This window comes from Diospyros lotus, chromosome 3, assembly GCF_014633365.1.
Source record: "Diospyros lotus cultivar Yz01 chromosome 3, ASM1463336v1, whole genome shotgun sequence".
Taxonomy (NCBI): Eukaryota; Viridiplantae; Streptophyta; class Magnoliopsida; order Ericales; family Ebenaceae; genus Diospyros; species Diospyros lotus.
Window position 1 is genome coordinate 37071292 of NC_068340.1, and position 18253 is coordinate 37089544.

General features: G+C 35.2%; 2 protein-coding genes across 2 annotated transcripts; one reads left to right on the forward strand and one right to left on the reverse strand.

The window, feature by feature from the left end:
• Positions 1–569: 569 nt before the first annotated feature.
• Positions 570–6148, reverse strand: LOC127797884 (enolase). The gene is made up of 16 exons (XM_052331073.1): positions 5982–6148; positions 5548–5611; positions 5365–5429; positions 4981–5028; positions 4790–4876; positions 4526–4606; positions 4251–4433; positions 4084–4158; positions 3714–3776; positions 3527–3607; positions 3141–3335; positions 2926–2976; positions 2533–2621; positions 2372–2423; positions 1888–1944; positions 570–916 (listed from the first exon to the last, which is right to left on the reverse strand). Exons 1-16 carry the CDS (start codon positions 6045–6047, stop codon positions 836–838), a joined length of 1338 nt encoding a protein of 445 aa, XP_052187033.1. The 5' UTR covers positions 6048–6148; the 3' UTR covers positions 570–835.
• Positions 6149–12333: 6185 nt separating this feature from the next.
• LOC127797540 (65-kDa microtubule-associated protein 3-like) lies at positions 12334–17212 on the forward strand. The gene is made up of 13 exons (XM_052330529.1): positions 12334–12505; positions 13191–13277; positions 13377–13583; positions 14106–14357; positions 14470–14682; positions 14770–14925; positions 15059–15218; positions 15302–15453; positions 15542–15629; positions 15802–15875; positions 15998–16072; positions 16167–16467; positions 16625–17212. The coding sequence occupies exons 2-13, from the start codon at positions 13206–13208 to the stop codon at positions 16987–16989; spliced, it is 2115 nt and encodes a 704-aa protein (XP_052186489.1). The 5' UTR covers positions 12334–12505; positions 13191–13205; the 3' UTR covers positions 16990–17212.
• The last annotated feature ends 1041 nt before the right edge of the window (positions 17213–18253 follow it).

Below are 18253 nucleotides of genomic sequence, written 5' to 3' on the forward strand. Positions count from 1 at the left end.
ATAATTTGAGATATTTTAAAAAAAACTTATGTAAATATTTGATTAAGAATTATATTTCATTTTCATCATAAATTTATATTAATGTTATTCTAAAATTTTAATACATTTTTTAAATTTATTAGATCTTATGTGATGAATTTTATTTTTAAATTTTTTTATATCATAATTTTAATTAATGTATTATATTTATTTTATTTTTTAAACCCCTACAAGTACCCAAGAGAAATTGTAATCTCGAAATTTCAAGTATTTTAAGCACTCTACAATATAATCTTTTTTAGACTGAAGTGGCAGTGGCAGAAAGAATGGAAGACAATCTATTCTATTATATTCTTCCACTTACACTAACATAATTTGGTACCCAACGTACTTGGATCTCTTTTACCGAATTGAATTAATAAGAAGCATCGACGATATATCAACTCCATAGCTGCATTGACATAAAACTCAACCCCCCCCCCCAGTCAGAGTTTTCCCAACTTGAGCCCCTTAAGTACAAGGAACTGCGAAACAAAGTTCCATATCCCCTGGAGCCGTCCTCACCAGGGAGGATGATTCAATCCATCAACTGAATTTAGGAAGATAGGTAGATAGATATAACATTATCATCAGCAAATCTCAATTGCGAAACAAAGGTTTACATCACGGCACTCCTCCTCGAGGGTAATACGAGATCTTATAATTACTTCTAAGGCAACATTAACACACTAGCAGCAGCAGCAGCAGCTGCAGCAGCAGCCACCATAAACTCTCCAAAACCAACTGCTTTTTATTAAAAACCACCAAAATAAAAAGAGATGCAAGCACTTGGGTCATTACTCGGCTAGCGATTGCTTTAGTATGGCTCCACTGGTGCCCGGAATTTCGCTCCTGCATAAACAGCTGCACCTCCCAATTCTTCTTCAATCCTAAGAAGCTGCAATGCCCAAAACAACAGACGCCAAACAGGTCAATTTTGAAAAATTTTAAGACTTTTTCATTTTAAACAAATACAGTAAGGCGATGAATTTTAATGAACAGTAAAGCGACTTTTATTCAAAGTTAACTGGGAGATTAGTAATTAAGATTCGTACTGACTTTTCTCAAAAGCTGGCTACGAATTTCAGAATGCTATCAACGTCAGCTAATCTTGGACTAAAAGGACGTGCCATGTGGAACTTTTTTCTACAATTTGTGTGAGTCATGATAAAGCCCATTGGGGGAATGGGGGCGGGGGTTGTAAGGACAAAGCAATATTTACAAGCTTGAGGAAAATCTTATTTCACAAAGACCCATATATGTAAGGAAAATATACAAAATGTTTATTTGTATGGTGACAGTGAATGATATATATATGTACATATATATTACATTTTCAACAAAAAAAGAAAATATATACAATTAAAAATAACTCAACAAGAACAAAATACATATATATATATGTATATATTATTCACTTTCACCATACATTTTGAATGCATTATCCTTTTCTTTTCAGCCACCATTTTCAACGTTTTTTTCATTTACCTAACAATATCTTTTATAGAAAACGTATTTATGCTTTTATTGACACTGGATAATTTATATTTGTCATGTGATTTTTTTCTTAAAACTATCGAGGGATTTTAATGTAAATTTAGCCAATACAGTTTTTTTTAAAAGTATTTCTTACTAATGTGCCTTTTAATTCATCCTTGGTACGTATTGTGCCATGGCTATTACCCTCTAAAAGCATCGATACAAGAAGACCTTCTCTAAAATCCTTGTGCATCTATTCATTTGACACACAAATAGTCATATAAAAGATGTAGCTGTCTCTTCTGTTTAAACCCAATGATATCATTGAATTTTTTTAGTATCAGTATTATTACTTTGATCAGATTTCGATAACCCAAAGAAGACATTCACCTGATTGTATTTAGCAAGGCGCTCTGATCTGCAAGGAGCTCCAGTCTTGATCTGGCCCTGTTTCATAACAAGTACATGTAATCAGTTATAATGAACTTGGGCCACGGCCATCTTTCAAAACTAAATCTTCCTTTTTTCTTTCTTATCCCTCTTTAGTTTTTGTGGGGTCCATAATTGAAATATGAACACACACCTACAAAAACCACTACAAAACTAGTAAGCAGTACACTTGTTCCAAGCTCTACCGCAATCAAGTCTATGAAAACATTATAACTGCATGAACACAAGCTCCCGGCTTCAAGAAAGAAACACTCAAAAAATTGTACAAATCAAATATCCAACATTTGTCTTACCAAGCTGACAACTAAATGCAAATGCTATAAGCTAACTACTACCCTAATATGAGCCTTCCCCCCACTCCCAAACCCCAGGAGAGGGGGGAAAAAAAGGAGATCAAGAACACAGTAAGAAGCAGAGAAATTACCGTAGCCAAACCAACTGAAAGGTCTGCGATAAAAGTATCCTCAGTCTCACCACTGCATTACACAGAGATGTATATATGAGTGACATCAACTTAATAAGAAAGGGTGACTCAGCCACTCAACCATAATGAGGCAATCGAGGTGGGAAAGGAGGATTCCATACCTTCGGTGGCTTGCCATAACACCCCAACCAGCACGCTTAGACATTTTCACAGCTTCAATGCTTTCAGTAACTGAACCAATTTGATTCACCTGAGAAACCATGAAGATAATAGATTAGTGTGGCCATTATTTACCAGAAGCAAACTTCCAGTTCACTGGACTAGGGCCCATCAACAACAATACTCAACTTGTACGAAGTTACTCAATAAATTACTGAAACTATTCATATCTTTACTGTAAACATTTGCTTAAGCCAACAGTTGCAGCAAGTAAATATTTGATTGCTCTGATAATGAAATGAATCTAGAGACAATTACTCATTCTTCTTTAAAAACACAGGTGCACGTGCTCGCACCCCACTTAGCAATGAATGGATAAATGAGTGACTATCTACCTTAAGAAGGAGAGCATTGCAGGCCTTCTCCTTGATTGCTTTCTCTACACGCTGAAAATGCCAAAAAAAAATATATTATATAAACATCATACACCAGATAAGATCTGCTACGAAACACATTGAAGTACCTCAGATGTGCCACACCTTCTACTATGAACATTTTTCAAGAAACCAGAATTCAAGATACAGTACAGCATATATAAGAAAAACTTAACCTTGGGGTTTGTCACGAGTAGGTCATCACCAACAATTTGCACTTGCTCACCAATTTCACAGGTCAACTTTGCATAGTGTTCCCAGTCATCCTGATCAAATGGGTCCTCTATAGATACAATAGGATATTCAGACACAAATGACTTGTAGACGTTCTTCAAACTGTCTCCAGATATCTTCTGTGATCCATCATTGTTCTACAATTGGAAATTGGCACTGGTTAAACATTTTATAAATGATATTTCAGTTACATAATAGAATGGATCTGTCAAAGCTAAAAACTTCTTCAAGTCAGGCACAGGAAACCACAAATAGGTTCAAGAAGTGGCGCCCAATAAATCCTGAATATGTCCATCTAACTAAAAAGGCATTAGGAGTTTATGAGCACCTCTTCCTTGAAGTTCAAATCATAAGTCTTATCATTGATATCATAGAATTCAGAAGCGGCGACATCCATTCCAATCACAACCTGCAAGGACAGCAAACCGCTCAGATCATCACAAAAATGATAACAATTAGTAATGTGTAATTGACACAAAAAGGCAACTGTTATCATAAAAGATGAGAAAACTTGCTTTTCCAGTATATCCTGCTTTTGCTATAGCTGTCTTCAGCAGTTCAAGGCCCTCTTTGTTTTCCTATAAATAACATAATAAGTATTATTAACTAAAGAAACTCAATGAGTAATGTCAAATATATTCGTGGAAACAATTTTGAGGATACAGGATCCAAATAAAATGGGCAGCAAACTGTTTCTTGATTGATGGAACATGATAATCAACAGTAATTGGATTCATCTCCCAGTTGCAAAAATTTAGTCATTTGAGAGATGGTTAGGGGATATAATTATACAGCAGATAACCACTAAATGACTAAAACCCTGAAAATGAGAACCTGCTAGATCATAATTCTGAGATTACAAATAAGTTATAAGAAATTACAGACCTGAATATTAGGGGCAAATCCACCTTCGTCACCAACGTTGGTGGCATCTTGACCATATTTCTTCTTAATCACAGCCTAGAGAGTAGACAGAAAAGAAACAAAATCGGCTGAGATTACCAATTTACAACCAATTCCACAAAAGACATATAGGAAAGTGAAAGAGGTGCCTTCAGGTGATGATAAACTTCCACGCCCATCTTCATGGCTTCTTTGAAAGAGGAAGCCCCAACAGGAAGAATCATAAATTCCTGCATTGCCAGTTTGTTTCCAGCATGCGAACCCCCATTGATGACATTGAAGGCAGGTACAGGAAGCACCAAGGTCTTGTTACCAGCCAGATTAGCAATGTGCTGCATTGCATAGACAAGACAACCCATAAGCACTTATAGGAAAAACTAGCAAATATACCCAAACAAAAATGAATGAATGGTATTGCATATACCTTGTAAAGGGGAATCTTCTTCACCATGGCTCCTGCTTTACATACAGCAAGCGAGACTGCCAATATAGCATTTGCACCAAGCTGACACAATAAAAAAGAGTATAAAATCAAATTTAGCAGAACAGCAGAACATCGAGAAAGAGGGAGAATGTCTTGCATATTGGTTATCATTTTAGCAGAACTGCAGAGCATCAACAGAGAGAGAGAGAGAGAATGTTTTGCTACAGAGTTTATCATTTATGCAGGACAAAAAACAATCAGTACCTTTTGCTTGCACCAGCCCCATTCATTAACTGTCCCATCTAGTTCTTGTACCATAAAGTTGTCAATTTTGGCCTGTTCTGTAGGGTCCTGCAGATTCATATAAATCGTAACAAACAATCAATTATCCAAGGGGCAAAGCACATTGTAAATACAAATACTAATAGAACGAGAATGTAAGAGCAAAAATATACCTTGCCAATCAAGGCAGGTGCAATGATGGAATTCACATTCCCTACAGCCTGAACCATCACAATTCAAACAGAGAATAATCAGATCATAATAACTGTTCCCAGTCACATCTATTGGAGTCCTCATACATATCATAATCTCCAATTACCAAACAAACAATTGTCTTAGCATGATTCCAAATAGCCCTTTTGAATGAAAGATAGATGTTTTAAATTTCACTAAATAAGTGCAGCTTTCTTAAAAGTAGGAATGTAATCAAGTCCTGGCGGTTGGTGATCACCATGTACGTGCGTGAAAAAAGCTAATTTTAGCATTATAATACAAAAGCAGCAATTAGACGATATCATAAATTTGAAACCCTAAGCGGAGCATTGTTTTCTACATACCTTAAGGACACCCTTTCCGAGATAGTCCGAGCCTCCATCTCTCAACTCCAAAGCTTCATAGATACCTTTCATCACCATGAGGAATCAAGAATCAGTAAGGGTTCATCCTTCAGGCACTCTTCTGAACATGCAACCAATTCAAAATCATTTCATCTACACATTTCGGGGATGTTTCCGCTTTACCTGTTGAAGCACCACTGGGAACAGCCGCCCTAGCCAAAGTTCCGTCGGAAAGAGTGCAATCAACCTGAAATTGACCCCCACATTCAGATAATACATCCACAAATTACTTCAAAACATTTCCTCAATACCCAAAAGCATATGAACCGTAAAAAGCCGCACTACTAAACTGCCAAAAACAGAATGTCAACACCTCTATTCATTTCTTTATTCTCAGCAACCCAACGAAGAAAACGAAACAGAAGCTGCTGTTTGATGACGGAAAAACCGAAGAAAACAGCCAGAAATTTCGGCTGCCAGTAACTTCATCTGATTTGTCTAACTAATCTGTACTATTTAATCCGTCGTATTACTCCCTTCTATCTGCATCATTTTTTCTCAGCAACCAAACGAATAGACCAAACGGCAGAACCGCGAAAAGACGAACGGAAACTTACTTCAACGGTCGGATTTCCACGGCTGTCGAAGATCTGTCGAGCTTTAACGGCCTTGATGGTCACCATCGTCGTCGGTTCAATCCCTTACTTTTGCCCGAGAAACTCAAACAGAGAGTCGTCTTTTGGAGAACGCCACTTAAGCCAGGCGAGTGCCCGAGAGTTCTATTTATAACGCTTGGTGGCCGTCGGATGGGCGAGACGATTGAGAGCATACGGACGGCTGCGATGGATTGCTTGGGCATCACGGTGGCACTCGGTCTTATAAAAAAAAAAGTGTAATGCTAATCGCAGATTAAGTTAATTGACAGTCCATTAATTCACATTTTATATAAAATTTAATATATTAATCAGAAATATTAAATTTTAAATATTCAAATACGTGATAAATTTAGTACATAATTACAGGGTGAGGCAGAGGAGGCACAGGAGAACTTTTCTTTTGTTTTCCGATTTTGGAGGCTTCGTGTTCGGTTCGGCGGGCCCAGTGGGATTTCCGGTGGCGCCGACAGGTACGAATATTCGGCGTTCCGATGCCGAAACCGAAGCTGGAATTTGGAAACCGGAAACCGCGCTCGCGAGAAAGGCGTGGGTCTAGCCGCCCTTTGTTTTGTTAAACGGGCAGAAAGGTCTTCTTCTTTTTTTATTGCATTGAATTGAATTTAATACATATATTTATATTTATATTTACAGTGGTCAATTGTATTTCCATATTTTTGACCATCTTTTGTAGAGAGGTCGTATTTTTGCGTTTTTAATTGGTCAAAATTCATTCCAAAATTAGCAATTATTTTAATTAGTCAACTTGGAAGTTATTCCAGAGGAAAGCAACTAGGAGCATTTCTAATTTTTAGTGTTTTCTTATAGATGTTGGGCTCTCGTTACAAAGATATAATAAGGTAGCGTTTGTTAAAATAAGTAAAATAAGAAAATATTAAGATAAGTTCGGAATGATTTTTGGAAGTTATGGGATGATTAAGATAAAGTTAAGAAGAATTCTAAGATTTTTATCAAATTATTTGTTAAATTTTTTAAAATACACAAATATAATTTTTTCTTATTTATAAAGACTAAGATGTACTTGATGGAAAGAGATAAGCATATATTAAAAGATCAAGATAAGAAATCATTAATGATTTTTTCAAGAATTATCAGATAAATTTAACAAATATGTTGAAAATGATAGAAATTTGGAATGCATTCCATATTTTAATTTTTTCAACTTTTATCTTGATTCACAAAAATGTAAAGGGTGGGTATGTTCTAGAAGAATCTAGTTCATTTTGACAGCCATGAATCCAGCTCAAGCATTGACAGTAGACGGCGGCTGCCTGTGCAAGGAGTGCTAGCTCTTTTGTTTTGCCCCTGGAACACAGATTTGAAGTGGGTTAGGGGTCCTAGAAACAGATGCCGTTCTTGAATATTTATAATAGGGGATCGATGATTTTTCAATGTGCATACTGTTGGAATAAAATGGAGAGGCGGACATCAAATGTTACTTATTTTAAGGATAATTTTCTCCCTTTAATAAATGGTGCAAATGTTCATACACCGTCTTCTAAAATAAAACAAACTCTTCTAAACACGTATCCACTCGTAAAATTTAAAAATAAAGAGAGAGCAAGAGACACTATGAGTATGAGCCCAACAAAACAACTATATACGCAACAAGTGATTTTATGACTCAAAAGTGTAGTACGGTATCCAACAAAACAACTATATAAGCAACAAGAGATTTCATGACTCACAAGTGTAGTACGGTGCTGTTTTTATAAGTGAAGATATGTGAACGTTGGAAGAGATAATTAACAATAAAAAACTAGACAGATAAGAAAAAAATAAGATAAGATAATCAACAGAAGATTAAAAAATATGAAAAAAATAATTGATCAGCAGAGATTAGTCTCTCTCTCAACTATCAAAAATCAATTCAAGGTAATCTAAGATAAGGTCAGAAAAAAAAAAAAAATCAAACAAAATGTTGCAATGTGAGATCTAACTCACGCCGAGAAAAAGGAAAAATTGTCAATTTTGCTTTAGATTGAACCCGATCTCATGCACATAAGATCTAACTCTCTAATAACTTTTATAAATCTAAATAGACTTAATGTAAAAAAGATAAAAAGAAAAGTTTTATATCCTACTAATGTGAGACAAAAATTTTATAGATAATTTGAAATATTACTTGATTTACAACACATACTTTTTAGCTTTATTTAGATATGGAACAGTTTTAGTTATATTTTATTTGTATTAGTGCTCTTAAATAGGAAAAGATCATCATTTATAAGAGCATCAAGTCCGACAATTTTGCAGTGCACGCAGAAGCAATGTGGAGTGTTCCATTTACTATTCTTTTTATTATTTTTTAGATCTAACACTCACTACGTTCTGAAGAAGAAAAATAATCTGCATCTGCTGCTATTTTTACAGAAAAAAAAACAACTTGCTACTTCTTATATAAAGACAGTAATATGGAAAGATTTGCATCCAATAATGCAGGTTCGAGTCATGACAGTTGCAGTGTGGAAGTTTCACCCTTTTATGGGGTGATTCTTTATGGGTATCATGTACTGTGCCTCCTACTTGATACGTTATCGTGTATCGTAATTAATTCCTCATACATATATGAGACAGTGTGTGAGGGAGAGAAATTTCTTTTCCACCCGAGCAATATGGAAGGAAGCAAGGAGCAGACGTTCATAGGTTAGTTGCAGTAATTCATAGGTTTGCATTTATTCAAACTTTAAGTAAAAGTCATGTCATTCTTCCCCTATTGGATCCAAAGGTGAAATCTTTCATCTTAAGGGCCCTCAACTACCCCACGTTAAGAGGGAAATTAATCAGGTACATATGGGCTACGGTTAACGGGAGGTTCAGAACTGACTGCCCACAAGGACCTTATTCCTGAGGAGCAGAAATCCACACTGCGACTGACCAGGTTCAAACTTGGATTCTTAGGTCCAAACTACCACCCCGCTACCACACGTGCTACGCCCTGGGGCATTCTTCCCCTATTATTGTAATTGGAAGTCTACCTAAGCAAAATTTCGATTCAATTCAAATAATCAAACTAAATTAATTAAAATTGCAGATTCAAGCTAAAGGTTAGTTTGATAAGATTTTTAAATTTGAAAATTTTAATTATTTTGGTTTGATTTAATTTTTGTATTAAAAGAATTTAAAAAATAAAATATATCAAAATTGTTAAATGACATCATTTTTGACCAACAGTTCGGTATAAAATTGTCAATTTTGATTTTTTTAGTTTGTTTAATTAATTTGTTTTTTTTAGTTTGTTTAATTAATTTGTTTTTTTTTTTCATATTTGTTTGATTTTTTTAATTTTTATATTTATTTAATTGATTGGATTCAACTCTTAATACAAATTTAATTATTTTAATTTCAACATTTCAATTGATTTGGCTGAATGCCCACCCCTTCAAATAAGTAAATAAAATTTGTAAGTAAATACTACATGAAGCCAATTCCTTTTGGAATGCGGTCGGCTTTAATTCTTGCGGTGTATCACATTTTTGCTCTGAAGTGATCATTCCGTGTGCTTTGTTAAAGTAACGCTGTAATTTGATCGCCATAATGTTGTAAATTTTTGCCTCAGTACGTAGGGCCCTTTTAAGATCATGTGCGGGTGTGGCTTATTGTCTTTCCCTTTCTCAAATGTTTGTTGCAATGATGTCATAAAATCATAAATTACTACTAATTTTGCATTTCATTAGAAAAGATTAATTATTTTATTTTAATTTTTATTATTACAATAATTAAAACTTTAATTTATCATATCCCATGGGTGGCTCCAATGACAAAAGCAGATGGTGGATATACCTAAGATCTCAGATTCGAAACCTTTTAAAAGCGTTATATGAAGATTAATTTATGATTTATTTAGGAATAAGTTGGGATGAGACCTATCACCCCCAATAATAGTGGAGCGCAAGTCCGTTACACCAAAAATTGACATGAGACTTTCAAATTATGTGAAGCTAAAATTAGCCCAAACCTTACAATTAAGTAATTTTGAAGGCTATATTAATCCAAACTAGCTTATATTAATAGAATTTGATAAAAAAATTAAAAGGGAAAATGAATTTTAATAAAAATCCAAATTTAGTAATTGCGACGATAGAAATTAATGGGTAGTAACTAATTTATTATGAAGTATAAAATTCAAGAATTAACAATGTAATTTATCTCATGAGAAAATACCCTTGGTGGGAAACAAGATGCAATGGTTTGCATTACCCTTTATCTTTATGATTAAAATAATTCTATTACCTAAAAATAATTAATCAACTAATCAAAGTATTTGAATATTAAAAGTAAAGTGTAATAAATAAATATTATTTAAAAATAATATATACTTATTTCACTAAACCATCATCCTAAATTAGCATTACCTTGGAGATAAGGGTAAGGTATGACATGATAATTATTTTTAACCTAACTAAGATCTAAATGCTCATGAAGGAAAATTTTCATAAAAATGGTCAATATAATTTTTTAAGGTAAAGAAAAATGTCCATAAAGATGTAAGTTATTGTTGCTGAAATATAATAATTAAATTTATATGTTCTAGGAAACAACTCGGTAAGGTCTGGCAAGGAAGTAAGGGAGAAGGTATGTGTTGGCAGGCGCTTGGCTAAAGGATGGCTCGATCAATTGTTCGAGAGAGCAAAAATGATGCCCCGAATCTTTGGGTGACTGTTGGGCCAAAAGGTCTTTGGGAGACTTTTCCTTCAAAGACTTTGGTTTTCGATTGGCTAGTCTTTGAATGACTTGGTTTCAAAAAAGTTGAGAAAGTCTCTAAGAGGTGTTACATTTTGAAGTCTTTGAATGAGTTTGCAGCACAAACACAATTAGAAGGCACACAAGGAACTCTCCCACGTGAGCCTCCGATACCAAAGTCCGGTAATGCTATGATGTAGAATGAAGTATGAATGTAGGCTGCATGAGACTTCAAATGGTGTTTTTGGATGAGTCTTTGGATAGGTTTAGATATGAAATGCTAGGTTTGGATCTTCGGATGCTAAATTTGAATCACAATGGTGAGAATTGGAAGGGTATTTATAGGCTTCCATGGCTGATCCATGTGGCAAGGTAGGACTCATGGCATGCTCGAGTTGGATCGACTCTTCAAGCTAAAAGGCTGTGAATGAGGTCAGAAGGCTTGAAGATACCTTCGAGGATGAGATGTCCCCGAAGACTCTTCGGGTTTTCAAGATATAGGCGTGGCTTGAAAAACTCTTTGGGGGTGAGTCTTCGGGATTGGAGGGCTTAAGGCATTTTAAAGGAATTTTTCTTTAAAGACTCTTTGAAATCATCGGATAACTTATGCCCAAAACAATCTTTGAAGTCAATGGCTTAAAGACTTAAGGCCATGGCTACCCTCAAAAGTTCTTCGGAGTCATCTGGAGATTTTTGCCCAAAAAATTCTTTGGAGTTTTTTTTTTGGGTCTTTGGCCTTCTTTGATATTTTCTTAGATTTTTGAATTTTTAATTTTATTTTTTGAGGGTATCCCACATTACAAGTAAAAGAAAAAAAAAACAATCTAAGGACTTTAACTATAGAAAAAGTCAACCTAGAAGATAGATTTAGGTATTTAAAAACTTTCAAATAATTTTATTAAATTTAATTTAAGAATTTACCCAAAAATAGAAGGTTATAATAATTTTCTACGCCATTAAATTTTAAATTTCAAGAGATAACACATCTTGATAGTGGGCTCTTAATATGTAATAAATGTATTGCCGTAGTTGAATGGTTAATATGTAATAAATGTATATTGTTTATAAATAATGTGTATTTATTGTATTTTATTTTATTTTTAATTTAAAAACACTCTTATTAATTAACGATAAATATATTATATTTTTTAACATTTTGTCAACTAATAAAATAGTTAGGGGCTAAAAATAAGGTGCACTTATTCTATCTAAACCATTGTGCTAAAATAGTTAACATTACCCTTAGTTTAATTTTATTTAATTAAAGGTTTAATTAATTAGTCTCTATAGAAATGATTTAAATTACAAGGACACTGGATTACTTAAAACTTAAATTAAAATTTTAATTTTAATCACTTGAGGTTTGGGATGTTTTGATAAATAATATTTTTAATTTAGTTTTAATATTTCAAGTTATATATATATATATTTAAAAAAATGTTTATTTTGTAAGTAGGTGAAATTTACTCAATACTGGTGGGGTTTTTCCTTTTATACTTAATAAGGTGAGTTGGTGAATTTTGAAAGGGCTCGTTACGGTAGTGATATGTCACAGCCGGTGAGGCTGTCATCTTCTCCATTTGAAATTCAAATCCTCGTCGTTCCCTCAACGCCCCTAATCCTCGTATGTTATTATTATAAAACCTTTAAATTCTTAAAAGAACAAGCTCCCTCAACGTTCGAATTCCCAAACGGCTAATCCATTCTTCTTCTGCTTCCTCATCAAACTCCAACCCAATCTGCCTCTGATCCGCGCACCCAATTTGCCAGATCGCTTCGCCCAGGTTTCTCCTTTTCCCCTTTTTGAACATTTTCATTTGGTTTCTATGCTTTCCGTTTCTTTTTCTGGGGAAACCTAGATTTCCAGGCAACCAAACAGCGCCTTCGGGTTTTCTCCGCGGCCTGCATCATGGATTTCGTTCTAATTAGTCTGCTTTATGATTCTATTGAGCTGGGGCTGTTGATTTTCGAGGCATTCGCTTCACATTTTGAAGCTTTTTCCAGGAGGATTCTGCCCTTTTTGGCCTGTGAAACTAGGGTTTTCTCGATGAATTATCTTTTGCAATGTAACACAAGAAGCAATCTCACCCTGAGGAATTGCAAATATTACCTGCAAGTAGTGTCAGTATCAATGTAGCTCAATCTTCATTTTTGTTAGACAATAGTAAAATAGGGTTTTCTGTAAAGAGCAGTTCTTCTTTTCAACAGGAAATTAGGGGTTTCACAGAAGACCTTCAAAATTATCTTTGCAATCTAAGATTTTTAGTGCTCTAATTGATCATGGTTTTTCCCTTCTTTTCGTTGAATCAATTTTAGTTGAACTATCTTTGCAAAAAAGTAAAGAAAGCTGCGTACAAATACAACACTATCTCGTGAAATGGGGAGTCTTGTGCACTCGGAGTGTCCTTGTTGTTGTTTATCTGCTGCATGTGGTTATTGATGGCTTATAAGAAAAATTATGTTTGGCAGGACGAATTGTTGAACATGTCTAAGGTCCAGAATGATCCACTTTTGCAAGTGGAAACAACCTGTGGAACCCTTTTATATGAACTCCAGGTTTTTTTCCCAATGGACCCTTTGATATATAGCTTGCAACTGATTCATTTTTCTTTCCTTATTTTATTACGATCCTTATTTATTGGTAAAAAAAATCAGATAATATGGGATGAAGTCGGGGAGTCTGAATCTGAGAGGGACAGAATGTTGCTTGAGCTTGAACAAGAATGTCTAGAAGTCTACAGAAGAAAGGTAGATCAGGCAAACCGATGTAGAGCTCAACTAAGACAAGCTATTGCTGATTCTGAAGCAGAGCTCGCCGCTATCTGTTCTGCAATGGGAGAGAGACCGGTACATATTAGACAGGTCAGTATTAATTCTTGCCGAGTAAGTATTTGAACTGTTCCAGAAGAAGACACCTCTGAACCTCAAGTTGGTACAGATTGAGTCAAGTCAAAGTTAAAAGCAAGTTCAGAAAGTTCAAGCACTGATTTGAAAACAACATCATCGGATTGTTGCTTAATTCTAGGCGGAAACTGGCAGCATGATCATACTAGCAAAATGGTACTGATACTTGTTAAAAACTTGACAATTCCTTGTGATAAAAAAGATATTAGACACCAGGAATAATCGACTTGAAGCTAACCATCTCTAGTTGCCGCCCTTTGTCTGTATTTTGCGATTAACATCTTAATGATAAAAAAAATAAACTTATGCTGAATCATCAAAACATGAGTGTCTGACCTAGAAAATGGAGAATGTTATTGAAATTCACGTCATTGTATTCGATTTAGAAAGTGAGAAACATTGAATTGATTGTTGTTGATGTTCATGACATTAAATTTGACGTTAGAAACTGAAAACCAATTTATAATTGGTTGTTTTCAGTCTGATCACAACCCTGGAAACTTGAAGGAAGAGCTCAAAGCTATTCTTCCACAGCTAGAGGAGATGAGGAAGAGGAAATGTGAAAGAAGGAATGAATTTGTCGAGGTTCTTGAGCAAATTCATAAGATATCAATAGAGATACAGAGGGCCCCTGAGTACACTGCGTCAAGCACAGTTGTGAATGAAACTGACTTGTCTTTAAGAAAGCTTGAAGAATTACAGAGAGAGCTTCAGGCACTTCAGAAGGAAAAGGTAATAGTTTTTCATTCTATTTTATTTTTCCTTTTCTCCAACAGTATTAGTGAGTGTAGGTGCTTTTCTAAACATTCTTCTCTTTCTACTTCTGATGTTTCTTTGCATGCAGAGCGATCGCTTGAAGCATGTGTTGGATCTCCTGAATACTCTGAATTCACAGTGCTTGGTCCTTGGTATGGATTTCAAGCAAACAGTTAATGAGGTTCATCCAAGTTTAGGTAATGATTCTGAAGGATCAAAGAACATAAGTAATGATACTATTGAGAGGTTGTCAACTGCGATACAAAGATTCCGAGAGGTTAAAATACAGAGGATGCAGCGGGTAAGTAGGTGCTTAAATCAGTTTTCAGTTACTTCAAAATCATTTTCCTTCAAATTGTGGATCTATTTACCTTCCAACGTGTGGCAGCTCCAAGATCTTGCAACTTCAATGTTGGAGCTTTGGAATTTGATGGACACTCCAATAGAAGAGCAACAAATGTTTCAGAATGTTACCTCCAATATAGCTGCTTCAGAAGATGAGATAACAGAGCCTAACATGCTTTCCGTGGACTTCATTAATTATGTAAGTTAAATGATTTTAAAAACGAGTCTTCTTACTTCATTCTTGCTACTTCTTGGGCTGCTTAATGTCTTTCGATTACAGAGACTTGTTTCTTGTCTTTAAGAACTGAAGATTTAGCAAATTGATTATTCAGGTTGAGGCAGAAGTTTCTCGACTGGAAGAGTTGAAAGCAAGCAAAATGAAGGAGCTTGTCCTGAAGAAGAGGTTTGAACTGGAGGAAATATGTAGAAAGACACATTTGATTCCAGAATCAGATGGTGCAGTGGAAATTGCTGTTGAAGCTATTGAGTCTGGTATAACTTGTATATAAGACGAGTGATATGCTCATATCTCTACGGTGTCTTTCAATTTTATGTATCAACTTTTTTCAATACAGGAGCTGTGGATCCTGCTTGTGTCCTTGAACAAATTGAGCTAGAAATTGCTAATGTGAAAGAGGAAGCTTTTAGCAGGAAAGAAATTCTTGAAAAGGTTGAGAAGTGGTTGGCTGCATGTGAGGAGGAGAGTTGGCTCGAGGAGTACAACAATGTTGGGTTTTACATGTCCTTTTCCATTGCATTTGCTCTCTCTTTAGTTTATATAATCTTGCTTAATTGTTTCTCTAATGCTTGTTTAGGATGAAAACCGATATAATGCTGGAAAAGGTGCTCATCTTACTTTGAAGCGTGCTGAGAAAGCTCGTGCATTGGTTAATAAACTTCCGGGTAAGCATTGCATTATATGACTTGGTGGCCATTAGCCTCAACTAGACAAAATGGAATATAATAATATCCAGTGGGTTCTTGTCTTGTGGCTAAACTAGGTAAAAGAGTTCGGCTAATCAAGTGTCTGCTTTCAGCTAAATTGCCATGTGAATTCTGTTTTGTATTGGGACAGGAATGGTGGATGCATTAGCTTCAAAAACCATAGCATGGGAGACTGAGAGAGGAATCGAGTTCACTTATGACGGTGTAAGTGTTTCTCTATCATTTTGAAAGGCTTTTTTCATGTAGTTCGTTTCGTTTACTGTTTATTCTGCACTCTTATCAACCTTTTCTATAAGGCAAATTTATTCAAAATTACTTGTGTCCAGATTCGTCTTCTTTCTATGCTTGAAGAATATTCCATACTAAGGCAGGAGAAAGAGCAGGAGCGCAAGAGGCAGAGAGTATGGACGTACATTTTTCTTGATCGTGGACTCAGCTGAGTGTTTCTCATCCAGATTCTAAGTGAACTATACTCAAATTATTGATCTATTTCAGGACCAGAAGAAACTTCAGGGGCAATTAATTGCAGAGCAGGAGGCACTTTTTGGTTCAAAACCAAGTCCAATGAAGCTCCAGAGCGCGAAAAAGGGTTCTAGATTGTCATCCGGGGTTGGGGGCCAAAATAGCAAAAGGCTTTCTGTTGGAGGAACAATGCTGCAAACCCCTAAACCTGATCCTCCTCTTCACTCCATAAAAGCCACTCCGAATACACGTCAGGCCAAGAAAGGTGATAGCGTGCACCCAAATGACCAGTTCAATCAGCCACGTGATGATGCATTTGTGGCTTTATCAGCTGGTGATTTTCTACAAACTGCACATTTTCTTTTGGAGCTAATAAACTCATGATTTTGAAACATCTTTCCATGGTTTAGGAAGAATTTTTTTTGCCTACAAATGCCTTTTGGCTATTAATATGCAAGAGTTCCTTTAAAGAATTATTCTTTTTAATGCAGTAAATGCTCGTGTAGTCGAATCACCCATAAAGAGGACACCCTTCTCACCCAGTGCAACAAACTTGATGGAAGATGTGAACAGAAAGCAGAATGAGATTTCACAAAAAACTGTTCGAAGCATCAATACACAATTCACCACTCCTTCCAAGACACTATCAGCTGCAGAGGAAGAAAATAGGACTCCTAAAGCGATGCCAATTCCCATGCCTGTTACACCTTCAACAGTGTCAGTTCCAATGCAGACTACACTGACCCCCGCAGCCCCTCCCGTTCCTAAAGCACTGCCAGTTCTTGTCGAAGAGATTCCTGAAAAAATCGAATACTCCTTCGAAGAAAGAAGACTTGGTTTTGTGCTTCAAGGGTAGAACATATATCTAAGGAGTGGAAATACAAGTGTGAATCTAATGCATTTTTTCGTTCATGTCATATTCAATACTTTGCATTCTTTTTGTTACTTGAGATTTGGGAGTGATAAGTCAATTCTAATTGGCTTCTAACATGTTGAAATTGTTCAGCTCTGATCAATGTCGTTAGCCTTCTCAATTTATGTTCCCATTGAACTTCAATTCCTACCAAGTAAAAAGCTAAAATGGTTTGAAAAGCTTGTACGGCAAAACTGTAATGACTAAAAAAGCATATTTGGCTGTGATGGCATATGGCGGCCTCTTGAATGTGGCTCAAAGATATTGGGCAGTCATTTATTAACATTTGGAACATGATCATAACCTAAAAAAGCATATTAGGCTGGATAAATGACTATATAAAAAACATAATAATACATAACAAGATTGAAGTGACACTTATTGAATGTAACATGCAGAGAGATTTAATTAAAGATGATTTACACACATAAAAAAAATGGATAAACACACTAGTAGAAGAAATGACAAAAATTTATAGCAAAAGAGGGAGAGAGAGATCTTTTTTAAACATGACACAAGATTAATGACCTTATAAATGATGAATAAAAAAAATTAAAATTCTTGTGACTGATCCAACTTTGTTGAATTAAAATCCAACTATAGTTTCAGCCAACCATCAACCCAAAAAGCAGCAAGCAAGTTTCTTCTTCTTCTTCAGCTATTTCCTCTATATATTATTATAAAGAGAAGAAGTATGAAGCTACCAAGAAACAAGAGGAAAATGATGACTGTTGGATTCAAAATCACAGAAAGACAGCACAATCATTTTCCCAGCATCCAAACAAGAGTTTATGGGGTTTCAAACTAAAGTCTTGTCTGTACACATTAACCCTAATTTTTTGGTCTACAAACATCAAGACCCACAAGGACAAGGACTCTATAAATTCAATGTTTGCATGATTTTAGGTTAGCAGTGGGTATTACAGTGAATTAGTCAACTTGAATTTACCTGAAAAGACGAAGAAGAAGAGAAGAGGTCAGAGAGAGGCTGGAAAATTGGCTGAGACTCCAACGTTGTTGCCTTTACAGCCTTTTAATAATTAGGTGGCGATTTTAAAATTAAAAAAAAAAAGTATTTTTCTTTTTTTGCCTTCCCAAATATTCTTCATAATTGAATATTCAGCAATTTACCAACTTTCCATTTTATTATGTTTTATTAAATTTGCCAGACGGACTTCAAACCAGTTTCTTAACCAAAATTTATACT